The sequence below is a fragment of the Pezoporus occidentalis genome, unplaced genomic scaffold (genome assembly GCF_034315485.1).
Source record: "Pezoporus occidentalis ecotype Australia unplaced genomic scaffold, CSIRO_AGI_Poc_V1 ctg36, whole genome shotgun sequence".
Taxonomy (NCBI): Eukaryota; Metazoa; Chordata; class Aves; order Psittaciformes; family Psittacidae; genus Pezoporus; species Pezoporus occidentalis.
Genome location: NW_026915591.1, coordinates 2389940 through 2416769, shown reverse-complemented (window position 1 = coordinate 2416769; position 26830 = coordinate 2389940). Strand labels below are relative to the sequence as shown.

Sequence of the window (26830 nt, the reverse complement as noted above, 5' to 3'; positions counted from 1 at the left end):
GATTACAAGATGTGTTATTTAACAAACAAACAGCTCAAACCAAACACAAATCTTGCAAGAACTGTAGCAAGAAGGCACAGTAACCTGTTTCTAGTAAGCTGATGTCCAAAAGGAAGGAATGTTCCAGATTACAAGTCATCAGCTCAAATGTGCCTTTTATCTTCACAGACAGTTATATAGGCAGGTGTTTACATGCCTCAGAAAAACCACGTAGGTAATGCATGGAAAGAACTTGGACCTAAATCATCTTTTCATGTTCTAACAGCCCTTTCTCTTTTGAATTTGAGAAAGTTTGAGTATTTTGAGCCTCTCTTGAGAAACCTTTGTATTAGAGCAAGTGGAGGAGCATGCAGAAAGTGAGTGTTCCACTGAGTACTGCGCCAAAATGGGAGGCACTTGGGGGTTTTACGACATTGGTAACAACAGAAATGGCCCAGGAGAGAAGGTGAGCTTTTTTACTTTAACTAATGACTGAAAATTCAGGAAAGTTACAGGTTTTCAAATGACCTATGAATATGAAGACTGTTAAAGGTTTTATTCTATTATTTAGTTTAGAATAAAAGCCTTTATAAAAATTAAGTTCTGAAACTATTAAAAACATTAACATGAAATCAAGGGAATGCATACCAGCATATATATATATATATAAAGGTTTTTTGGTTTGGGGTTTTTGTTTTTTTTTTTTTTTTTTAAATACAGTTTATGTAGGTGACAAACACTTTAAGGTTCTTTGTGGAGCCATAGGCTCAGTTGAAGCTATGCCCGTTCATAGCAGCTTGGGAGTTTGGTCTAAGATCTCAAGAGTAAGTGCATTGATAAAGAGGAGTTTCATCACATGCTGAATCTGTAATTTTTTTTTTTTTCTGTTGAAGCCTGATAATACTGGGACTTCTACAAAAAATGAAGCCTTTTAAAACACTGAGAAATTTTAGTATCAAGACATTTGAAATGGCTGTGCTGGCACTGAAGAACTGGTGCTTTGAGATGATCCATTAGTTGTACCTTAAAGACATCCAATACATTATAAACTGTGTGTGTGTGTGTTAGGAGACGCCGTGCATCTTCTGTTTAATTTGGTGTGGTGTGAATGAACGCTTGTTAAGCGTTCTGAGCAAAAATGTTATATCTTGTAACTCACTACATTAAAATAGAGCCTGAAGTTCAAGTGAAGAATAGAGGAAACTGAATCAGCAGCACTGAACTATGCTATTATATTTACAGCAGTGGAAGATTTCACCCAGTAACTTACCAAATCACCTTATCAACTCGATTTGTAATAGTCCTGGGAGTGTTACCTGAAAAAGATGACACATTTTGTTTGCCAGAAGGAGTCATTTCGCTGTCAATCCTAAAGCAGATTGGTGTTAATTGTGAAAGTACATTTCAAGAAACAGAACAATTTGAGGCTGAGGCCAAGGCCTGTTTGGTGGGTTTTTCTGATGGTGAGTTTTTTGGGGGTTTTGTTTTGTGTTTTTTTTTTTTTTTGTGAATAGTAAATGGACTGATAAAGCTAGAGAGGGAGTTACTAGAGGCTTACCTTGTTATGTTTGCCCTCTGCTTACATCCATCAGAAGAGGTGAGAATGCGTTCCACAGAACAGAAGACTTGAAGTAATCCACATCAAATGTAAAGGCTTCAGCCTGCGCTAAAGAAATGAGAAGGTCTACATGGTTTAGAAGGGGACAGGAGTATTTGGTGCCCAGTCCGTCAGAAAGGCCTTTTCCTGTGTTCCCTGTTGAATCTGCTGGATGTTGAGCTGACATTGCTGTGGGCTTTTTGTCCTAGCTGTTGTTGCAAGTATTTTTCTTGACTGCTTAGTGGATCTGTTAGTTCTTTATTCATACAGGAAAATAAGATTTTATATCTCTGTTGTTTGCTTGATTTTTCTTCTTTTTATATATATATATATTTATTAACCTTTGATCATAAGTGCCCTGTTAACTGAAAGTGGTTGAGGAACAAGAGGTAAAAGGACAAGAACTTGGATGGAACCTTGAAGGGAAAAAGCCCAGCCTCCCATCTGGAAAACCTGAATACAATGACATAAATTATACATATTAAAGCCATGATTTAAACTAAAATTAGTCACTTCATCAAGAGTTTGCATCTGTTGGAGGACAGACCAGTTTGTAGCTAAAGCATTCTTAACTGAGAGCCTGACAGATATCTCAGGGTTATGTTTTGCATCTTTGTTGTGAGCTTGGTACAAGTAAAAGCAGGAGGGCTGAAGCATGGGGAGTGCTTAGTGGCTAGTTGTGTAAAGTGGGTGTCCAGATACCTCTCTTGAATAGCTGTGTTTTTTTTCTGTAATAATAAACACAATTTAAGTACAAAGTATCTTTCATCCTGAAGGGCAGACTAGAGGTAATTAAAAAAAAATAATGCTGTATTATACCAAAAAGCCGAATAACCAAGCTGGGGAAAAAAAAAAATAAAGAATTTTCTGGCAAACAGCGATTTCTATGCCATGTGGTTGTTTAAAAACAGTAAATTACTATGCAGAGGTAAAATACCAGTGGGTTACATTGTGTAGTAGGACACAGCAGGTTTGCTTCACGTTCTGAATTGGAAATACTAATTCTGGAAGCTTTCAGTTCTTGATCACACTTCCTAATCGGGGAGGTAGTTGGGGTTTCAGGTCAGCTCGAGGCCAAATTGAGGTGATGGATAATCTTGGCAGTGTGTGGTCCTGTGCTGGCTTCAGGAATTTCAGGCTCTGCTGCCTGTTCCTGTGTGCCACAATTTACTTGTCTGTAGAATGGCTGTTTGTATAGACTTCACAGTTTTGGTAGTAAGACTTGACTTTGTAAGTTCATGAGTAGCTTGGTGGACTCTCTTCTCACTGCTTTTCCCCACCATCGTTTTGCAAATGGCAGTAGGTTTCAGTGTTCACTCAGAACATTTGTGCTGCTGTAGCTAATTTGGTCTGAACTGCCTGCTGGCTCTCTTAAGTTTTTTTTTGGTGGTAGTCAGGTTAGAGTAAATGCCTGTAACTACCTTACGTAATGAAAATGGATCAAATTGCTATGTTAGAAGGGAATATGCATTGGATTGAGTTCTAATAGTTTACATACAGCGTTGTCATCTTTGCCTGGCTATTATGCTGTTTTCTGCAGTTAAATCTCCTTTAATTCTTATTGTATATAAGGTATTTCTGATTTCTTTTCCTGATATGGGTTACTGGGCTATAATGCTCATTAATTCATAAAGAGCAAGACTTTTGTCTAGAAAATCACATGCTTATGGTTACACATAAGATTTGGGTGTGGGGTTTTTTTTTTGCTTGCTATCTTCCTCACAGAAAAAATGAATGGCTTTGGCAGTCTGTGCCTTTTTTACACAAGTTTGTATGTGGTCAGTATTTTCTTGGTGCGCTGTTGTGCTGTAGGTAAGAGCGGCTGGCATGGACATGCCTAAGGTTGAGCTGTTCAGATGGTTCACCTGAACACAGCTAGTTAGGCTGGTGTGAAGATATCAGTGTTAATGTCTTCTGCTGGGGTATTGCTGCAGACTGGGGGTTGCATACAGCTGTGCTGGCAGAAACAGATGGTTTAGGCTAGGTGTGAAAAGATGACCAAGTTTTGTACCAGCTGCAGGAATGAGTTCAATCTTAAAATCAAAATAAGAGGCTGCTTACAGGTCTACTTTGATACCATCATGATGGCATGTACTGTTAGGGTAGTATTGCACCGTAATAGCTGCATCTTTTTGGTTTTGCGTAGTGAATGAAAAATGAAGCTGTGTTACAGCAGATGCAGTTTTCGTGGGTCCATTTCTAAGCCTGGTATTTCCCGTGCTAGTTTTACAGTCTGAGGAGAGGTTGCATCTAACACTGAAGTACTGAGTGTGAATCTTGTACTGGTAAATGATGGGAATTAATGGCAGAACTGAAAACTAGTTGGAAGTTCAGTAATGAGATGTTAGCAGATTTGAGGCATGTTATTAATTTGGGTTATATTATTTCCATATGGTATACTCCTGTGAAACTGTTTAAGAGCAGGTACCATGATAAATACAAATCCACTCAACTGCAGAAAACAGTTGTAGAGTGAAAAAATGTGAATTGCTATCGGAAGATGCTTATGAATTTTTAGAATGTTCGCAAAACCTAAATCAAGAAAGATGAGCCTGGATTAATTATTACATGCACAATAGCTCTTTTACATGGGAACTGAAAACATCTTTAGGGCAAAATCCACCTGATTAGAGAAACAGTAAGTTAGAATGGGAGAAGTGCTAGAAAATAGATAACAGCAATAAAGGCACATACAGGAACTCCCTTGTTTCTTGTGTTACTGTAATATTGTGTACACAGTGTAAAATTTTCCTTATAATGAGTGGTGATTTAGAAAGTAAGAAAGAGGCAAAGTTGACGTACTACATGTTTTAAGCTTTGTCCGTTGACCATTTTAAATCTAGTTCTTTTAAACTGAAATTTATTGGTTAGTGATGGTATTTTCCAGGGTTCCTTCAGGCAGTGGTAAATAAGCAGGAACAAGTCAGCTTAAATTGATTTGTTTTCCACTGAAGGAGATGAAAAATGTGGGGTGTATTTAATTGGAGAACCACGTGTAGAAGTATGCAGTGGTAGACAGAGGGGTCTTTGGGATGCTATGGGGAGCAGTATATTGTTTGAGAGACCCAAATCATTCATATGACAATGACAGAAGTTGCACATTCGAGAGTCCATGTTAACATCTGTTACTCTGGTGCAAATGTGATTGCTGCTGATGTGCTTTGTTCTGAAGGCCATTGGGCCAGTTCTTGCTTGCTGTAAAACTTTATGTCCACCTTGCTGTATTTTAAAGCCTTTCTGATTTGAGGCAGTGAGTGGGAGCCTGCAGTGAATCCTGGTGGTGAAATAAGTTTTTGCTCTGGGTCTCTCATTCAAATAGCTGTTGGAACTCTGTTGTTTATTCAACTGTTGCATGTGAACATCTCTTACGTATAGAAAATGCATAGGTTTGGGTTTAAAACTGTCAGTGAAGCACTGCTTTCTGTGAGCTGTGATACATAACCTGCTCTGGATTGCTCTCTGCTTCTGTATTCTGGTGGCAGAAATACAAAATGGAAATGAATGTCTGGCACTGAAATTGTTCATGAAAAATCATACCTGAAAATGCATGCAATTTCCTGCCTAGCACTGGCATTTCTGATATTTTCATTGCATGTATAATCCACTCTTCAGCTCAGATTTTCTTCTGAGTCTTTAGGAGGTTTTCTTTCATGCAAGACTGATAGCAGAAGGTTGCTCTTAATTTGGGGGTTTGTTTTAAATGGAGCCTGGGTTCCTGTTGTCTCAACAGAATGGCTATTTCTGTTGTGAAGGCAAACTGCCCCTTTACATAGGGGCAGTTTGGAAAATCTCTCTTAAATGACTTATTTAAGTTGATTTTAAAGCAGTTCACATCTGGCTGTTTAAAGTCCAGCTTCCTTGAGCTCCTTTGCTCCCCTGTCCCCTTAGTTGAATGAGAGCTCACTTAGGAAATATATTTTCTATACAGGGATTCATCATCCTTTAATTGACTACACCGAACTTTGTGGGCAGCTACACATGATGATGTGTGTTTTTTCATTTACTTTATGCAACTGTAAGTAACAAAGCTTAGAGTAGTTGCAACAGTGAAGGATTTTTTTTAGTTGGTGGCATCCTATGTTGAGGCAACTCTGACTTCACTTGGTAATTAAACCTCATTTGTGAAAGACCTTTTCTCTATTAATTTGATCCATTAAAGAAATGCTCTTTGAAGCTGGTAGTTAATCTTCGTATTTAAATTGCTGGGTTTTACTCAGATTGGTTACAGCTTAGTTTTAAACAGCAGCTAAAAATAGCAAACTGTTGTGCTGTACAGTTTAAATATCTGTTTATAGTAGTAGCCTTTCTAGAAAGGAAATACCTAGTAAGAGGGAAAGGAGACTGCTGCTTGGACAGCACTGGTTGGTACCAGCATTGCACTTTTCCTTGAGTTTTGCCCATCACAAGCTCAGGCAGCCCTCCAGTAGGCAGCACTTGATTCTCTTACTCCAGGATTATTTTGTAACAGAAGCACTGTGAGCTTGATTAGAACAGTGTTTCATTCAGTGATCAATAATTCAGTGGTTTGTGAGAAATTTTGACTGTTCATGTTGAAGTCTGCTGCTAAGCATGCTAAAACCAGGCAAAAATCCAGAAACTAGCTGAAATATTTTCAAGAACATTAGCCTTTGAGAAAGAAAATATAAGGGAAGGGGCTCAAATCACAACTTGTGAGGTTAGCATTGATTTTAATCTCTTGTATTCTCCTTCTCTACATGCCCTTTGTGATTTGCACAAGCCTGACAAACTTGTAGACTTGAAGTGCGCAGTGTTATTGCCAAAACATGGGGGTTTTAACTTAGAAGTGTCTGCAGCTGAAAAGGAAGCCCTGACAAAACTGCAGGCATCTAGGCAGATGCAAACCAATTACTTCCAGTAATGCTCCCTTGAGTTTCTATTGTAGAATGAACTTTCTGCAGGTGTAGGGATCTTGAATGAGTAGCTAACAAAGAAAAATCGGAGTTATAAGCGTGGATCTCTCTAAGGCAGCATAATTACTTCTGTTAATTTTGTCAGTGAATCTGTGGTCTAAGAAGAGGAACAAAGATAATCCAGATGTGTTTTCACCTCCAGCCTTAGTTTTTCATGAAGAGGACAGTTCCTTTAGGCCTGTCTTCATAAGAAATGTTTAATCAATTAGCTTATATAGCATTTTTTTCAGTATTGTTAAAGGTCAGACTTCTTGTAATAGCTGTTTCCAGATATATCTGTAAGTTAAGAGCCTCAAGCTTCTCAGTGCAAGATGTCCATGACTGGAGCAGGAACTTCTGTTGTCATGGGGAAATTGAATATGAAGAAATCTGCAAGATGGGAAGTATTATCAGATATTTTAGGCTACCCTTCTGAGGAACATGAGCTTACATTCATGGAAACTGATAGAACTACTGTATGTCTGGAATTTTTTAAATGGTGAAATCCATAAGTTAGTTTTCCAAAAGATCTCCATTACTGTTGATTTATTAATGTTTCTCATTATATAGAAATAGTAGTTCTGTGATCAAATAGCCTGATAATGCCACCAAAGGAGAAAACACAATCCTATTCTTAGCTCTATAAAACTTACCATTCTGAAAACCAAGCTTCTAGCACTTCTTTCTGCTGCCAGTGGCAAGGGTTAGGAGGAGAGGATGGTGGGGTTGGGGATGGATGGGCATGCCATATGGTTTAATGAAGCTGGAGAAAATGAAGGTAATCACAGAAGAGATTCTGGTACTTTAGTTTGTCTTTATCACAGTTTATTGAACTTTTGTGTTTCAAGGCATTCATGCTTTCAGTGTTAGTTTCAGTGCTTTCGCTTGCATGTTTCTACACAAACTAGACAAGTTTTTGGCCTAGTTTGGGGGTAGCGCATCAGGTAAATGATTGCAAGCATGTCCTTTTGGGTATATATGTGCGTACATTAATCTGGTTCATTATTTCCCAAGTAATATCAGCTTGTGAATTGCTTTCCTCTATCATTTGTGGTACCTCTGACAAGAGGCATACTAATTAAAAAGTGCTTTTGCATAGATCTGCAAACTTAGCAATGTGAATTTGGCAGTGGTAGTATATGACTTTTAAGTCTAGTGATATTTGAAAAAAGTAATTCCTAAATTGTTGCTAATAAGTAATGCTGTGTTTTTTAATTAGTGATGCATTCTCTTTATGATAACATCGAAAGGCATGTGACTTTGAATTATAAAAGTAGCGTTTACAGACATGTTTATCTTACACTTTTCATGTAAGTCAGTGGAAAAAAAGAGGATCCTATAGATTAGTGCAGCTGCCTTTTGTACCTCAGGTGTATGTAAAATAAAGATAGGGTGCCTTCAGAAGATACATGAAAAGAAAAATGGGCAATAATACCGTATGCTTTTATATTGTCCATTAAAAAATGAAAGCACATTTAACTGCAGTGACATAATTTCCTTGGGGACCATATTTCTTTTTCAAATGTAAAAAAATTTGGAGCTTCCATCTGAAAATGCTTACTTGAAAACTCATGTGACAGATGCGTGAGACAAACGTGAACCAGTGTGGGTACTGGGAAAAGGGAGAATTATCCATGTTACCAACTGAATGAGAGTCTTAGCTGTTTGAGTGCTTGCTTTTAGTGAGTTGTCTTTTACTCAATGTGCCTTAGAGAAGGTGAGCCTAAGAGAAGCAATGGAAGGAGAATAAGGCACCTTCTTAACAGCTGGAGTTTTCCAGTATAGGGGAGACTATGGAAGGGGCTGTACTGGAGAAAGCTGGCAAAGAGACTTTTTGGATTGCTTGAAAGTCAGGACACCTCATGTTAAATCAATATCTTTGCTTATCTGGCCTGTTAGGTGGGCTTTATAAGGATGGTAACAAGGGAAGAACTCGGAGGGTGTACGTGAGGCTGCTAGAGCATTGAGCTGGAAATAATTTACACTGTAGTATTTTGAATGGACTTAAGGAGCTAGGAAAGAGGAAGGAAACAGGATTTGGAGGCTAGAGAAGCAGCTGTCAAAGCATAAGATAAGTACTTCAGGAATGGTTCTGAGTATGTGGATGTCTGTTTGAATTTGTCTTGTTGGAATACTCTGTGGGCTTGAATTTAATTCTGTCAGAGTCCAACCATGGCAGAACTCTACACAGAATTACAGTTATACTTTTGAACTGAGGTTTTCAATTACTTGATTTTGATAACTGGGTACTTGGCTACTGGGCAGCTTAGTTTCAAATTTAATTTGCAAAGAGAACTCTGTTTCCTGTATTAACTCCAAACTTTGTTTATATAGGATTAGCTCAGAACGCAGAAAAGAGAAGTCAAGAGATGCAGCCCGGTGCCGAAGGAGCAAGGAATCAGAAGTATTCTATGAGCTTGCCCATCAGCTTCCCTTGCCCCACACTGTGAGTGCACATCTGGACAAGGCATCCATTATGAGACTGACCATCAGCTACTTGCGCATGAGAAAGCTGCTAGATGCTGGTAAGCAGATAGTGTAGCAGAATCTGGAAAAGGGGCTGGAGTTATATTGAAGAACAAGCTATTTCCAAAAACTATCAGCAGTTAAAATACATAGATGTCCACCTTTCCATAGAAAGTATGTGACTGACTTTGCAGTAGAAATAGGCTGTTGGTGATGGTACAGGAAAATTATAGCCACTCTTCAATGTTTGTTTTTTTTTTTTTTTCCCTTTCTGTTTTGGTGATCCTAGTTAGCTCATCATGGCAAACTAGCTGAATATATATATCTGTCTCTGCAGTTACACCTACCCATGCAACTACAGGAGTATCTGAGTTAGCTTATGAACCAGTATCTGTATAGCATGCCACAGATGCTGTACTCGTTATTTGTACTCATGCATGCATACCTATACCACATGGAGAAGTAACTTGGATAATCCATACTCTGAAACTTCTCTTAGGAAGCCCCGAGAAGTTTGTAACGGCTTTTTGAGATAAATGGTAAGATTTTTGCTATGCAGTCCTTTTCCTTAAGGTAGAAGGTTTCTTGATTTATGCATAAAAGCACAGAGGGTTAACCTCACTGATTTTCTGTGATTTGTGATACCATTTCTATAGCTTGAAACATTTAATTGACCACTTAGATAAGTGAATTATACTAGTTTAGAACAGTTCTGCAAGATTGACTCCTTGCAGACTGGTGCCAGAAGTTGTTCCTGATAGTAAGTGAAGAATGGCCTTCTATGATGGGGCTACAGAACTGATGGACAGGGGTAGAGCAGTTGATGTCATCTACCTGGACAAAAGCGTTTGACACTGTCCCACATGACATCCTTGTCTCTAAATTGGAGAGACATCAATTGATGGATGGACCACTCGGTGGATAAAGAACTGGCTGGATGGCTGCACACAGAGTTGTGGTCAATGGCTCAATGTCCAGCTGGAGACCAGTAACGAGTGGTGTCCCTCAGGGATCGGTGTTGGGACCGGTCTTGTTCAACATCTTCGTCACTGACATGGACAGTGGGATTGAGTGTGCCCTCAGCAAGTTTGCCGATGACACCAAGCTGTGTGGTTCGGTTGATACGCTGGAGGGAAGGAATGCCATCCAGAGGGACCTTGACATGCTTGTGAGGTGGGCTGATGCCAACCTGATGAAGTTTAACCATGCCAAGTGCAAGGTCCTACATCTGGGTGGGAGCAATCCCAGGCACAGCTACAGGTTGGGCAGAGAAGAGATTCAGAGCAGCCCTGCAGAGAAGGACTTGGGGGTGTTGGTCAATGGGAAAATGAACATGAGCCAGCTTCAGTGTGTGCTCGCAGCCCAGAAAGCCAACCGTATCCTGGGCTGCATCCAAAGGAGCGTGACCAGCAGGTCGAAGGAGGTGATCCTGCCCCTTTATTCGGCTCTCGTGAGACCTCACCTGGAGTATTGTGTGCAGTTCTGGTGTCCTCAACATGAAGAGGACATGGAACTGTTGGAACAAGTCCAGAGGAGGGCCACGAGGATGATCAGGGGACTGGAGCACCTCCCGTATGAAGATAGGCTGAGGAAGTTGGGGCTGTTCAGCCTGGAGAAGAGAAGGCTGTGTGGAGACCTCATAGCAGCCTTCCAGTATCTGAAGGGGGGCTATAGGGTTGCTGGGGAGGGACTCTTCATTAGGGACTGTAGTGACAGGACAAGGGGTAATGGGTTAAAACTTAAACAGGGGAAGTTTAGATTGGATATAAGGAGGAAATTCTTTCCTGTTAGGGTGGTGAGGCACTGGAATGGGTTGCCCAGGGAGGTTGTGAATGCTCCATCCCTGGCAGTGTTCAAGACCAGGTTGGACGAAGCCTTGGGTGTCATGGTTTAGTGTGAGGTGTCCCTGCCCATGCCAGTGGGGTTGGAACTCGATATCTTAAGGTCCTTTCCAACCCTAACTATTCTATGATTCTATGATAATGGCTGATGTTTACTTAAGTGAAAATGTGTGGCTGCTTGTAGGTGAGCTGGAGACAGAAGCCAAAATGGAGAAGGAACTGAACTGTTTCTACTTGAAAGCTCTTGATGGATTTGTCATGGTTCTGTCTGAAGATGGGGACATGATTTACATGTCTGAAAACGTGAACAAGTGTATGGGACTCACTCAGGTGAAATACTAACAATTCCTAACACTGTTTCAAGTCTATAAAAGTTATGTTTTTATATATATAAAATTAGACACCTGTATGCCTCTTATTTTTTTGCAGTTTGAGTTGACGGGGCACAGTGTATTTGATTTCACTCATCCATGTGACCATGAAGAGCTGAGAGAAATGCTTACACACAGAAATGGTGAGTAGAAAGACAAAATTGATTTGATTTTTTTTTTTTTATGGATAGTTCCTGTTAGCATTAGTACAGTTGGATATCTGCCAAAAAAAGCTGTTGAGAGAACAAACTAATATCTTTTAGTGCTTAAATCTCAAAACAAACCTTGTTCAGCGATACTAACAGAAATAACCAGAATGTTTTGGCAGTATCATAATTAAAAAGGAGAGAAGACTTCATTACTACTTTAATCTAAAACAAAATTCATGACTGAAATGGAATTATTGAAGGTTGAAAGAATTGGCATGCCTGCAGGAATAAAATTAGAGGTAACTTGAATAAGGATGATCTTAAGCGACTGCTGTAGAGGGATACGGAGAAGTTAAATTGGTGCGTTTGTTCTGGTCTGGGTTTTTCTTTACAGGACAATTTGAAATCAAATACTTTCTTCCAGGAATCTGTGATGGTATACTTAAAATAAAAAAAGATACTATATTTGAGACACTGAAAAAGTAATTGTGCAATACTTGTATGGTCCCAGAAAGGGCTTTGGGACTGATGCTTCTCTGCACCTTTTAATTGGTGCATGAAATTGGTATCTTTTCACAGATTCCTGACTCCTCTCTGTCTGAGAGAGCAGAACACTGTGTTCACATATTCTGTATGCTTTTGAATTTAACCAGTGCCCATGAATTACTGCTTTTATGTCTTCTAAAGGTTTATTAATGACTATAAAGACTTGGCAGCCTGCATGCCTCCAAACAAATCTGCTTTACTCAATTGTTAGATGTCCAAAATCCAACCTTTTTAATTTCTGTTTCATCAAACAAGGGTTATATGGATTCTGAATCTAGGCTGTGCTAAATTACCAAGCCTGACCTCTGCTTTCATCTTAGGTTGCCATTCTGTTTAATTCAGTGGAAGTGACCTGATAAGATACCATAACATTAAGGGCCCCAACTTTGATTTTGTGTTCTCTAAACTGCCCTTAGTATTAAAGTATTGATGTAAGTAAGGCTTGATGAGACTTCCCCCACCATCCTTCTGGGATACAGTAATGCATCTGGGAGGGGATGGGGAAACAACTTCACTAAAGCAGTGTTTAAAAAAAAAAAAAAAAAAAAAAAAAGTCTTGTTGCAAAAGCTTATTCTTAAAAATGTCATATTAGTGAGCTTCTCATGCAAACCAACTGTAGTGTGTCTAAATTGGCCAGACAGGAATAAAATGTCTGGAAAGCATTATTACAAAATCTGTCTTGCAAATGAAGTTGGCAGACAAAAGTCTAAATTACAGTAATAATAGTACATTTTTATATTTATTAGAATTCCCAGGTTGCATTCTGTTGTAGCTCTTACATCACTGGAATTATTCTGGTTTTGAATTAAGCAGTAAATACTCCCCTTTGGGATTGTACAGGTGCAAATGACTATAAATGTGACTGGTAGAAACTGAACTGCATTCTGATTTTATGAAGTTTCTCTTTAAACTTTCAGAGCTGGCAATCTTAAAAATAATGTCCAGTGCTGAATCAGACTTGAGAAAGTTGCTTCATCTTTTACAGTGGCTTCTTAAAGCAGAGCCTTAAACATGAGGACTGGTAACAATAATGTGTGGTCTTCAACTATGAATTCCTAGATTGGTTTAACTCCTGTTTTATAAAAAAACTTACTGAATTAAATAATTTTTAGTTGCTTCTCTGAGCTCTGCTTTATTCCTCCTCCCCTTTAGGAAGGGTATTTTGATGTTGCATGAAGTAGGCTTGTCCCCCGTTAGCCTCAGCTAGAAGCTATCGACAGTGTAGCATAGGGGCTTTTAACATTTTTCTAGTGAATTTTGTGAAACTAGTAGCTGGAGTACAAGCCACCGTGAAGAGTTTCATAGCTGCTGTTGTCTGTGGAGGATGAGAGCAAATTACTGTATAAACTTGTATCGGAAGTAAGCTTGCATGGTCTGAACCTCCACCCTCTGCTATGATTTGATCCTTACCCCTTAGCATACCTCAGCAAACTTACTCTTCCACTGCTCCTTATCCTAGGTGCTTTATTTCCTTCTGCCATGCACAGTGAGCTGCCCTCCTGTTAGGATCAGTTTGCATTTTCTTTGCCCAGAATAGCCTAGCTAGTAATAGACTCTGAAAGGTTCTCACCCTGTAAAGACAAAAAATTAAAGCTTGATGGTAGAAAGACTAAAAAAAATTAGTGTGACTAATATTAATTTGTGTTACGATTTCTTGGCTATTTTCTCCTCCAAGAATGCTAATAATGTGTTTAAAAACTTGGTACTGTTTACTCTGAGTGTAAATATTTGAATGCATGTAAACAGCAGAGTTTTAAACTCTGAATTGAAAAACTTAAAACACTGCAGTCCTGAAAAGCTACAGGTCCAAAACATACTTGATTTGAATTTCCCTTCAGTGAGTTACTGATGCATTTCAGTGGAAACCAACTCAATAGCACTTCTTATTCTGCACATGCTTTTCTTGTTCTCTCACAATTTTAAAGGATATTAAATTTTCAGTTGGTCTCTCATTCTCCTCACTCCTTTTTCCTGGGAATGTGGGGTTGGCTCACAGTAAAACTTACTCTGAAAAGTGGTGTTATCCAAAGCACTTCTAGGTTTACCAATCTTTTTAATTTGTGGGTCTTCTCCTAGTCTCAGAAGTCTACAACATGGCGGGGGGGGGGGGGGGGGGGGGGGGGTTGGGGAATTAATGCCTTCCGAAGATGATCCAAGAGCTTAAGAATTGATTTACTGTTTGCTTTTCTAGGTCCTGTGAAAAAGGGCAAAGAGCAAAATACAGAGCGCAGCTTTTTTCTCAGAATGAAGTGTACACTGACTAGCAGGGGAAGAACAGTGAATATCAAGTCTGCTACATGGAAGGTAACTAATGCAAAGGAATATTTATGTAGTTTGTCAGCTTCCTGTTTAGATGTCATAACACTGTATTTCAACATTTTGACTTCATGTAGTGAGATGGAGTTTCACTATCTAATGATTGTGCTTCAATATGCTGAATTTTAATGCTGACTACGTTGTGGAGGTAACTGAAAGTGTTTTAAAATTAGTTTTTCAAAACTTTTAATGAATTCTCCATTTTAAATTAGAGGTCATTTGCTTACTAGAAATTATAATTACTAAATATGCTTGCATAACGCTTTCTCCGAGAAAAAATATTTGACACCGCTTATGCTGATACCTGATTTCTTTTGATTTGACACTGTAAACGTGACAGTTAGGTCTCAATTGAGGACTTCAGTATAATTCTTTCTGAAGCTGCTGGCTATCCCTTTTGTAACGGTTGGAACAAAAAAAGCCCAGCCTGATAACTTTCTGCAGTGAATGCATTTTATCCTCTGGACAAAAAGTAGGCTTTTATTGTATCGAGTGGTATCATGGCTCACAATTCTCTATTATAACCTAAATTTCATTATTCTGGATTAAACTGTTGTCTTTGCTGCTGTCCATAAACAATTTCTGCTTCAGAATGGTTAAAAAAGAAAACACAAAATGTGAAACTTACTGTGTCTTGGAGAATGTATGTGATTACTTCTGCGGAAGATTTAAAATGGAAGTCACTACTGTTAATATAACTTTCCAATTTAAATAGTAAGATACCCTTTGTGAGGCAATTGCTTATCAGTGTCATCATTAATGTAACTTTCAAAGAACAGTTCACAGAAACACTGAAATATCAAGTGTGGCTTCAGCTAGTGCCCAAGAGGAAGTTGTTGGCAGCCCGTGTACTCATTGCATTCTGCATAGCGTGAGGAGGAAAACTGCTGCTCTCCTGTAGCCATCCATCTGAAAGCACTGCTGCCCTTCTGTTGTTGCTATCACACTGAGGGGTAGGGAGGGGAAGGACTTTGCTCTGGGTGTGTTAATGGATTGTGTTGTCTGACAGACAAGAACCTAGTCTCTTTTTAAAATAGAACTTTCTCACAGGTACTCCACTGCACTGGACACATACGTGTATATGATACATGTGGTAATCAAACTCACTGTGGCTACAAAAAGCCTCCCATGACGTGTCTGGTGTTGATCTGTGAACCTATTCCTCATCCATCAAACATTGAGGTCCCCTTGGACAGTAAAACGTTCCTCAGTCGTCACAGTCTTGATATGAAATTTTCATATTGTGATGAAAGGTAATATATATTTTGTAATTTAAAAAAGAATAATTTGAAGGATTTGCAGGGTTGGTACATGTTGGTTGATGCTGGCCTTATACGTTTACATAGTCTTACAACTTGATTCATCTGCACAGCAGAGTCATTGGTGACATACTTCAGCTTTTACTAACTGATCAGGATGTCTTATTTAAAAGCGTATTTTTTAAATCTAGGGAGAGTGCAGGTTATTATTTTGGAATAAATCTTTTGCCTGCAGTTAACTGCCTGTTCAAACTGGTATTTAGTGTAGCGGCAGTAATTAAACTGAAATCATAAGGTTCTCCTGGACACTGAAAAAAAGGGAAGGATTTTAGGTTTGTCAAAGATGGTGGTGCATTTTCGTGACTGAAAAGAGTGTGTATGTAATACTTGTTAGATGCGTTTTATTGTTACCACTTCACTTCCTTGGGAGATCAGTGTCTGCTTTCTCCAGCCCAAAAAACCCCCAAAAGTTTAGCTGTACTTTTGATGCAATACATTTGCTGTTAAAAATGAGATGTCTGTGTTCAGGTACAAGTCATGGGTGTAGTCAAATACACAAGACTGCTCTTACTATTCTCTGGAAACTTAGTTTGACAAATTTAAAAAACAGAAGTGAAAGAAATCACTGGCCTGAAGTTTTCTTCTTGCTTGAGTCTGGGGGTTCTGTGGTTTTAATCGGGTATTATTTGCTACTGCCTGTTGGGTTGTTTGTTTTTTTTTTTTATAACAAAAGCAAACTTATAATTAGTTGGTGCTGTAACAAGCAAAGAGATGTCAGTGCAGGTTATTTTCTGTCCTCTACAGAAACTACTGTTCTAGGGTTGATGGTGTCATATGAAAAGTACTTAATTGGTCACATTCGGCATGTAGAATAGGGCAAAATAAATGCGTTCCCTTGTTTAGCAGGGCCCTCTAGAGGCTGAAGAAAATACTGTTTTCTTTAAAAGCTGGCAGTGATTGAGTGGGAAGAATCATAGAGTAGTTAGGGTTGGAAAGGACCTTAAGATCATCTGGTTCCAACCCCCCTGCCATGGGCAAGAATAAATCTGATTCCTAATTTTTTAGTTGAAGGTTTACAATAGTTGATGCATAGCTATCTTATTTTAGCAAATACTCATATTTGCTTAAGCTGGATATTATAGTCCATAAGTAGCTGGTCTACTTTTAAGGAGAAAGGGGGAAGGCTAGAAAGCAGGGATTTACTTAATCCTGTCCATAGGACATGATTTATAAATATTCAGTGAGAAGTAAAATCCTGTGCCTGCTGAAATTTCCATTTTAAAAAAGCGTATTTTAAAATTTTAAAAAAGGCAATTTATTTAAAAATGAAAACTCCTAATAAACCAAAATTGCTGCTAATGTGTATGTACTGGGATTTTTCTAGATGTGCAAATATTCAAATTCTTTAATGTTTGTGCTAGTCAATGTCTGCTTTTACTTAGCAATTTTTTCCCTTGTTTTAAAGAATAACAGAGTTGATGGGATATGAGCCAGAGGAACTCCTGGGTCGCTCAATCTATGAGTACTATCATGCGCTGGATTCTGATCATCTGACCAAAACACACCACGACAGTAAGTAAAAGACACATTTAAAGCCCTCCAGCTACAGGAGATGAGCTACAGCACTGGGATAAAGCGACAGAAGAATGAAGGCTTTCTTTTAATGGCAGATGTGAAACTGCAGTGAAGTTACCTTAAAACAGGGCTTTTTTTTCTGCCTGTAATTAAAGCTGGTGTCCTTTCTGCTTTCAGTGTTCACCAAAGGGCAGGTGACAACAGGACAGTACAGAATGCTTGCTAAACAAGGTGGCTATGTCTGGGTTGAAACTCAAGCAACTGTTATATACAACACTAAGAATTCTCAGCCACAGTGCATAGTTTGTGTAAACTATGTGTTGAGGTAAGTTGGGTGTGCATCGCTGTTCTTTGTCATTATCTTTGCTGAAGACGAAGTCAGATTCTGATGGCACTGCATCCTTTTTTCAACTTTGTAAGAATGTGGTCTCCTGTTGAATGTGTTATGGTATGACTATTTCCTACTAATGAAACTTTGCTTAGAATACTGCCTGTCCTAAGATTAGGAAATGCATTTGAAAACAAAACACTTTTTTGATCTTGTAGTGTCAATAGGAAGTTCTCTGTAGGCACATGAACGTAGGGCTAGCCTCTGCTGTACTATCACAAAGGAAGTGAGAGAATTTGTGTGTGTTCTAGACAGCTCCCTAATTCTGCAGTCTGGAGCAGTTCATTTCACTAATAACTTTTAGTCATGGACTTCAGAGCAGCAGTAATGGCGTCTTTTTTTTTAATCCTATTTTTTTTTTCCATAGAATTTCTTTTATAATTGAAAGCTTCAACTGAAAGCAGACTTGTTGACTTTTTCTGCAACTGTACAATAGTTCTAAATTAGTTTTTTGAAACTTCAGTGAATGTACCAATATCAATCTATCAACGTATTGCACATTCATTTAAAAGTAGCTTTTTTTTTCTTACTTTCTGAATGCTTTCAGAAAAGCACATTTATTTCTGTGACTTTTTCTTGATGGCACCACAATTAGTACTTGCTCTATCTGTTACATTTGGGGAAAGAATGAGTAAGAAAAAAAGATTTCTTAAAGCTCCTATCCTGGTGATTTTGTGGTATGGGAAGTATTTCTTTTCTTTTTTTTTTATTTTTATTTTTCTTTCCAACTTACAAAACCATTAACCCTGAATTTATTCCTTTTAGCTGTTCTTTAACAATTTTATTCCTCTCTGTCTGACAGTGGAATTGTTCAGAAGGACTTGATTTTTTCCCTTGGACAAACTGAGTGTATGCTGAAACCAGTGGATTCTCCTGATATGAAAATGACCAAAATATTCAGCAAAGATGACTTGGAAGATACCAACAGCCTATTTGAAAAACTTAAGCAGGAACCAGATGCTTTAACTGTGCTGGCCCCAGCTGCTGGAGACACAATTATCTCTCTAGATTTCAGCAGTAATGGTGGGTGTGTGTTTAAATTGGAGATCATGCAAATTAGTAAAGTTAGTATTTTACAGTAAAAATAACCTCCCAATATCACTTGCCTAGTAGTGTGTCAGCTGCTGTTTGAATTTAATGAGGTCCGTAGACATGCACAGTATTGTTACTTAGGTTGATGGTTTCTTTTAATTTTTATAGAGTCTGATGAACAACAATGTGATGAAGTTCCTTTGTATAACGATGTAATGCTCCCCTCATCCAGTGAGAAATTGCAGAATATAAATATGGCAATGTCCCCACTACCTGCTTCTGAAACTACAAAGCCACTTCGTAGCAATGCTGATCCTGCACTCAATAGAGAAGTTGTATCAAAGCTGGAGCCAAACTCAGAGCCGCTTGAACTTTCTTTTACCATGCCTCAAGTGCAAGAGCAACCAACCAGCCCTTCTGATGCAAGTACCAGCCAAAGTTCACCTGAGGTTAGTTATGTAATTTAGATACACTGTCATTAAAATGCAAGTGCTGCTGGGACCTGTGGAGCAAATCAGGTTAAGGATGTAGCCAAGACCTGAATTAAAAATTATTTCTATGTTGTGACTTAAGCTTATGCCATGATCTGAGGAAAAAGATCAATTTTGAAACTGAGTATCACCTTTTCAGCAAAGTGAGTCTTGCAAATGCTTGTAGTACTGACTGATAGAAACAAGAAGAGCTTGAAGGTCTTTCTAGAAGAAAAATGGTTCAAAGACAACTTCCCTAAACAGCAAATTAGATGAAACCTATTACTGTAGAGGCCACTTCTGAGTTCCAACAAATTGTGTGCTTCCAGAGTGGAGTAAATTTGAATGTATAAATGTGTTTTTGTGCATGTATAGTTTGGAATTAGCTTTTACATTGGAACATTTTTCAGAGAACCTGTGCAAATTAATGTAATGGCAGAAACTTAAAACTGCACTTACAATGTTTTCACAGCCCAGTAGTCCCAACAACTACTGCTTTGATGTGGATAATGATATGGCTAATGAATTCAAACTGGAATTAGTGGAGAAACTCTTTGCAATAGATACCGAAGCAAAAAATCCATTCTCTACTCAGGTAATGTATGCTAACTTAAAATTCTGTATAATCTTAATACTTAGTCTCTGTGCTTCTCTTAGAATGTCTTCAGGAACATCCTTCCTCTTCTATGCCGTATTTTTGTTAAATGGCAAAAAAATACTGTACGGATTTGGTAAAGGGAAAAGCCTTAATGAAGCCATGAAGTCACAGCTGAGATGTTCTTACATATTTATAATTTTACCTCTTGTCTTTTCCAGGAAACTGATTTAGATCTAGAGATGTTGGCTCCTTATATCCCAATGGATGATGACTTCCAGCTGCGATCCTTTGATCAGCTGTCTCCACTGGAAAGCAGTTCTTCTGGCTCTCAGAACGCAGCCACCATTACCTTATTTCAGCAGACTCGGACACCATCAAGTACTGCTGATGAAATAAAGCCAGTGTCGGAACGTGTGGATGATGTGAAGTCGCTAATTGTTCCTTCATCTCCTGTTCACATAATCAGTGAAACGAGTAGTGCCCCAGGATCCCCTTACAGTGGGAACAGGAGTCGAACTGCATCTCCAATCAGAGCAGGAAAAGGAACATCGGATCAGACAGAAAAACCTTGTCCTGGAGCACCCAGTTTGCTAACAGTCACTCTGAATAAAAGGTATTTTAAAAGTGAAGCTTAAGCCCTAGTATATGTTGAAGAAATTAGATGTATTACACATTTAAATCTCGCCAACTGTTATATGTTGTCTTTGGCACTCTTTTTCGAAGTAGAAATCAATATATTTAAATTTAGACATTTGAAACCAGTTTAGTGTGGTTTATAGTAAGTTTCCCTAAAGTTAATTTTGCAGTAGCTTTTACATAAACATCTGATTTAATAGGCAGCTACTGCATACAGACTCCTACATAATTTTGTTCTGCTCTTGTATCTGATGTGCAGCCTTTTTAAAAGAGCACAGTAGGCAATGTACAAGTAGTTATATACACGCTATTTCTGGTGCTTGTCCACTTCATTATGTGGTAAGAGGTGACTGCAGTCTGTGTGCTGCATTTATTGTGTTTGAAATCAGCCATATTTCATAATGATGGACTGTGGCATACGTAGTAGATGTTTATCATGATAGAAAACTCTACGAAGTCAAACATCAGAATGCTGATCTATAGAACACTTTTCTGTACATAGAATATTCAGAATAGACTTTTCCTCACTCACCCTTCCCTCCTTTCTGTTGAAAGTGAATTGATGAACTTTTGCGCTTTTTTTCCTGCAAAGACTATAATTTTTGTTATAATTCATTCTGAGCTTCATGGCAAGATGAAAAGCTAATATTTGCTATGCTCATACACAATGATTGTTGAAATGAGTTGATTATGAAAGAAAAGTAGTATAGTTCATAAATTCAGTTCTGTGATGTTGTATGTGTGTCCACAAAAGAAAAATGGCTTGAGGATAGTAGAAACGTCTTAACAGCCTGAATCAATTTTTCTTAGATCTACTGCAATGGATGAAGAACTAAATCCAAAGATGCTAGCTTTGCATAATGCTCAGAGAAAACGAAAAATGGAACATGATGGTTCACTTTTTCAGGCAGTTGGAATTGTGAGTTTTGTTTTACCATTTTAAAATATTCACTTTTAACCTTGCAATTTTTTAAATGAGGCACCAGTTCAGACTCCTAATTTTAGTTCTTGGTATGCATTGGAATCTTGGGATCAGAGAAAATTGCTTGGTAGTGAAATTCCCATGTATACACAGATACTCTGATTATTTATTTTTTTTTTTTTAGTTGTCTTTTACTATCAGCTGTTTCAACAGTACCCTCTATACCTAAGCACATTTCTTGATTAGGTAGGAAATACATTTGTGCATATTCTGTAGAAGAGCAAATATGTTCACAGAAGAGTTAGACATCACATTTAAATGTGAAATTGCCATATTTCACCTTTGCATTCAAACTCAATTTTCATATTTGTCAGTACTGGAGATAGTGTTATTGTGCTTCTTTCTATGCATTCATTTTTTCATCGAGTCTTGCGTTCTTTTATTTGATCACATAAGAAGACCATCTGAACCGTAAGGGAATAGAATTAATATAACCTAGCACATATATATAACTACTGCTTCTATTATATGCACACTCTTTGTAGTGTTAAGTGTGCATGATTGTGAGTAGCTCATCATTGTCTGTTCTAGCTATTCAAAAAAACCCTTGGGTATTCTTAGGTTTGTGTCACTTAATTGGGGCTATCTAGGTTATTTTCTCCAAGGGTATTTTGTCTCCGTAATCTTTGTCTTTTACTGTCAGTTCTTAGTATTTTGAAATCTTGAGCTTTGCCATTACATACTATTATTTCTCTTTCTGCCTTCATTGCAAATTCACACTTAAGTTTTGTACAATTAATTCTTGGTTCCTCTACTGCAAGGTAGTCTTTGAGATTCTTTGTTTCTCCAAATCCATCTCCTGGGGTAATAATCCATCATGTGCAGGATGATTTTTCTTTTGAACTATGAATTATTCCTGTATTTGCATTCTGGTTTGGGCATGAGACAAATTACTGTATACTGGTTTTATCATTTTTGTCCTCCAGAAGAGCTGAGAACTTTTATATGTCCATTTTTATTCTATGAGGCAGACAGTCTTTAAAACAATCATACTATTGATTTCATTTGCTAAATATTTTGCACTTTTATGCATGTTGTTCTTTGCTTCCAGTAGCTCTGTAATATTCACAGCTCTGCAAGTTACTTTGCCTTCCATTGCCTTTTTCTCATGTAATGGTGCTACAGCTGTCATGTAGTGTTGCTGATTAAATATTCAGAGTAGCCTGAATTGTCATTAAGTACACAGAAAACAAGCAGTTCTGCATTAACTGCTGTAATAGTGTTCAGGCGTTTATGCTTAATGCTTAAAGGTTCAGACTTCATCCTTCACTAAATATTTTTCTTTTTTCTGTACTGGAAATAAGTGTTGCAAATGTCGACTGTTTCTGCACAGTCAGAAGCTGAATTTTCAATGTAGCTGGGTCTTAGTGATATTATTTCAAGCAGATACAAGAAGATACGAGCTATATCTTTCTTAATATGAAGGCTGTATTGCATTCACAGTAAAAACAAGACCAAAATATCCAAAACAAACAACAACAACAAAAAACCAACACAAAACAACCCCAGCAACAATGCAGGTGACCGACCTTACTATGAAATGCAATTTCTAAGTCAAAGTTGTTTAGCTTCTATTATACAGCTGTCCTTTTGAAGTTACATGGATGTTTTATAACCTGAAAACTATGTTCTTTGCTATTTTAACTGTTCAGGATAATGGCAGTGTTCTGAAATACCTTTTCCTCCTTTAGCAGCAGTCAGTACTACTAAGAAGACAAATTTGCAGATTCAACTACTTTTGCTAGTAAATTTGATACTAAGATGGTGTGTTTTCCTTCCATCCCTTCTGTTTCAGTGGCAGCTTCTTCTTACTTATACTAATCGTATGGAGCCTTTAAAAGCTTTCTAATCGCCATATCTTCTGTACTGCTGTCAAAACAATATGCTAAGGAGCTGTATCTGTGGTAGAATGGCTTAGGACTGCATTCCCTTTGCTTGGCTTAGACAGCTTGGTGGCAGTAACTGGAGTGCAAGCAGAATTTATGTCTTAAATTTAGATAGAATCGACTTACCGAGGTTCCTGAATCTCCTATCTATGCTATTAACTACAGTGTAGGAAGCCATCAGAGACTTTAGTGAAAACCTGATGCTTACTCATACAAGAGCAGTGGCAATTAAATGGGTGTGTATGCGTACAGGAACATGCTAATCTTCAGCTTGGTAACTGATCATAACCAGGATTTAGTAATTGTTTTCTGTAAGGGAAGCAAGGTCTTTGAAATCTGATTCAGTTTTCTTTTAAATAATTCTTAAGGCTAGTGTACTTGGAAATATATTTCTCCCCAAGTTCTGAGTGAAGCCCACTTTAAATTATAACAATGCCTACACTAGTAATTAGTGACAGGAACTGTTAGTTTGGAAGAGGGACATGGAGGGCTACAAAGATACAGTATTCAGTAAAGAAGACTTATTTTATTTCTTTCTAGGGGTCTTTATTCCAGCAGACAGGTGACCGTGGAGGAAATGCATCACTTGCTTGGAAACGTGTGAAGGGATGCAAAACAAATGGTCATAATGGAGTGGAGCAAAAGACAATCATTCTACTATCAACTGGTCAGTCTCTCTTTTTAATACCTAGAGGGGGGCAGAGGGGGTTGTGTGAAAGAGAACTGAGTGACAAAAGCATACCCAAACTTACCTCCTTTATGAAGAATTGCGGAGAAAAAGTTAAAAGTGGTGAATAAAGTGCACATTTTCTCCTTCCCCTCCCTCTTTAGACATAGCAAGTAAACTTCTAGGGCAGTCGATGGATGAAAGTGGGCTACCCCAACTCACGAGTTACGATTGTGAAGTAAACGCTCCCATACAAGGCAACAGAAACCTGCTACAGGGTGAAGAACTGCTCAGAGCTCTGGATCAAGTTAACTGAGCTTTCACAATACTTGTTCCTTTTTTTGGACACTGGTGAATCATCACCTAAAGCAGTCTATTTATATTTTCTATATCTGATTTTAGAAGCCTGGCTACAGTACTGCACTAATTCAGTTAGTTCAGTTTTGATCCCCTTTCTACTTACTTTGACAGTCTTTTTAATATGTTCTTTATGTAACAATAACTCAAAACTATAGTGCGTTTTTATAATTCTTTGGTACATACACTTTTAAGTCCATTACATTTAAAACACTCTTGCAATAGCAGCTTTGAAATATGCACCTGATCTAAAAAAATATAAGTATTTATTTTTTGGCTGGGGAGTTGGTCACCAAAACTTAGTAGTAAAATGTCAACACAGGAAAAACTGGCAGTACTTCCACCCTGCTTTTCATAGGTAGTTGGAAGACTTGTGTTCTCTTACTCTTTATGTTCAAATAAGTTTTTTATTTTAATAGTTTTTATAAGATACAACAATGCTTTGCAGCAGTGCATTGTAGCCACAATCGCACAATATATTTTCTTAAAAAATACCAGCAGTTCCTCATGCAATATATTCTGCATTTATAAAAACTAGTTTTTAAGAAGAATCCTCTTTTGTTTGCCTATGAAATTGTATTTAAACCTGGATTATGTCATTATTTTAGTCATGTTGTAATATAAATTGTTCTTAAATGCTGTCTTATGCTTTTGACTTAAATGAGTGTGGTTAGTCAAAGGAAAGGCTTTATCTGGAAAGGGCTAGCAGCATTTTATTTGGATTTGTTCTCAATTTAGGAAAGTTTGATGTTATTAAAGTAGTCATTTTGCCAGCTTAAAAAAGAAAAATCCCCTGCCTGTAGCTGTTGAAGTTAATGCTAATATTGTGTATGATCTTAAATCTAAATGTTCAGCTTACCCTGTGTGGTATAGGTGATATTTCAAGCAGATTGTAAAACATCTTGCATTGTTAGCAAAGTTTTATCTAGTACATCATTGAGTTGCTCAATATTTTGATGTTTTGGTTTTATGCACCTTGTTGCTATTAACATCCATATGTTTTCATGTAGATTTCAGTAACTTGAATATATTTAGCAGCCTTTTTATTTAGAAATACATAGTTGTCACAAACATCTTAATTTCCTATATGTACTGTACAAAACCTTCATTCACTCATTCTTTTGCTCTTTGTGGTTGGATCTAACACTAACTGTATTGTTTTCTTACATCAATAAACTATATGTGGACCAGGCCCCCTTGGGGAGTGTGTTATCTGAGAGAAATGAGATAATTTATATTTTTGTTAGTGGTTATTGTTCATCCGTGTTCCCTTTTTAAATTAGAGTTGATTGGAAATCACTGCTCCCTTATTTTGATTGTAACATCTCTGTGTTAATTATTTGAGCCTATTCAGTACTGAAGTCTAGACAGTGTTGTACTACCGCTCACCAAAGATGTTTAACTTTTAAATCTGTTATCACACCAGTTTGCAAACTTTAAAGTGAGGAGACAGCATATTTGTGTTACTGCAGAGTGGAAGGATTCTTCCTTGTGAACAGCTTAAAAGCTTGTCTCTGGAAGCTTTATCAAGGTAACACTGGAAAGCAGGAAAAAGTAAAATTCACAGGACTGATCAGGTAGACAGATTTTTCTCACAAAACTGCATGATTACAAAATTAAGCTGGTGCTTGATAAGCTTGTTCTGCATTCTTATGCTCTTGGCTCATAACTTTAACTAGGTGACTTCTCATTTTGCTGCCATAAAACACAATACTACTGATAGAACCTTATGTGTAAGTATGGTCAAGATAATTGTGCATTCTTCAGACTACTTTAAAAATTATCTCAATGTAAGACATCACACGGAGTGTCACAAGAATGATTTTGGTTTTATTTTGAAACTTTGGCTTCATTAGACTCCTGCAATCAGTATAATGGTACATAAGCTTTAACCTGTTTTCTACAAATTACTGTTTGACTAAAATGTGCAGTTTTGAAACTGAAACAACTGTATTAAACTAAATGGAGACTATTAGCTACCAGCTTAAAGTAAAAGATAAGGCACTAGTAGCAGAAGAGGGTTGCATACTTAAAGTTTTGAATAGAAGTTGCACATAAAGGAGAAAGCATGTAGGTGCACTAAGCCAGAGTTGAAGCTTCGTGCAGAGAACATTTGAATATATATACATGCCTGCTGCTGAATACTACAGATTTTTAATGAAGCCTTTAAGTGTACAAAGCTTATAAAGTTCTTGGGATGAATACAGCAGAGCTACTCTGTCCCTGCTGTGTAAGGTCCTGGAGATGATGTTCTATCAGCAGTTAAAAGGTTTTAACAGTGAAGTTGCTAAAGGCTTAGAGTCATAGAATAGTTAGGGTTGGGAAGGACCTTAAGATCATGTAGTTCCAACCCTCCTGCCATGGGCAGGGACACCTCACACTAAACCATGCCACCCAAGGCTTCATCCAACCTGGCCTTGAACACCGCCAAGGATGGAGCATTCACAACCTATTCCAGTGCCTCACCACCCTTACAGTAAAGAACTTCTTCCTTATATCTAATCTAAACTTCCCCTGTTTAAGTCTGAACCTGTTACCCCTTGTCCTGTCACTACAGTCCCTAATGAAGAGTCCCTCCCCAGCATCCCTATAGGCCCCCTTCAGATACTGGAAGGCTGCTATGAGGTCTCCATGCAGCCTTCTCTTCTCCAGGCTGAACAGCCCCAACTTTCTCAGCCTGTCTTCATACGGGAGGTGCTCCAGTCCCCTGATCATCCTCGTGGCCTCCTCTGGACTTGTTCCAACAGTTCCATGTCCTTTTTATGTTGAGGACACCAGAACTGCACACAGTACTCCAGGTGAGG

The 26830-nt window shown here is 38.0% G+C and overlaps 1 protein-coding gene across 2 annotated transcripts in view; it reads left to right on the top strand.

Annotated features, from left to right (window-relative positions):
- Nucleotides 1–26328, top strand: part of HIF1A (hypoxia inducible factor 1 subunit alpha) — a 31605-nt gene extending 5277 nt beyond the window's left edge. Inside the window, exons 2-15 of one of the 2 annotated variants that reach the window (XM_062630759.1) lie at nucleotides 8821–9011; nucleotides 10978–11123; nucleotides 11223–11307; nucleotides 14052–14164; nucleotides 15227–15429; nucleotides 16901–17007; nucleotides 17188–17335; nucleotides 18201–18421; nucleotides 18599–18879; nucleotides 19373–19495; nucleotides 19717–20111; nucleotides 20945–21053; nucleotides 23543–23669; nucleotides 23834–26328. In XM_062630759.1, coding sequence (XP_062486743.1) covers nucleotides 8821–9011; nucleotides 10978–11123; nucleotides 11223–11307; nucleotides 14052–14164; nucleotides 15227–15429; nucleotides 16901–17007; nucleotides 17188–17335; nucleotides 18201–18421; nucleotides 18599–18879; nucleotides 19373–19495; nucleotides 19717–20111; nucleotides 20945–21053; nucleotides 23543–23669; nucleotides 23834–23985 — 2401 coding nt within the window. In that variant the 3' untranslated portion in view covers nucleotides 23986–26328. The remainder of the gene's footprint in view (nucleotides 1–8820; nucleotides 9012–10977; nucleotides 11124–11222; nucleotides 11308–14051; nucleotides 14165–15226; nucleotides 15430–16900; nucleotides 17008–17187; nucleotides 17336–18200; nucleotides 18422–18598; nucleotides 18880–19372; nucleotides 19496–19716; nucleotides 20112–20944; nucleotides 21054–23542; nucleotides 23670–23833) is intronic. The other variant, XR_009967032.1, reaches the window with a different exon arrangement.
- The last annotated feature ends 502 nt before the right edge of the window (nucleotides 26329–26830 follow it).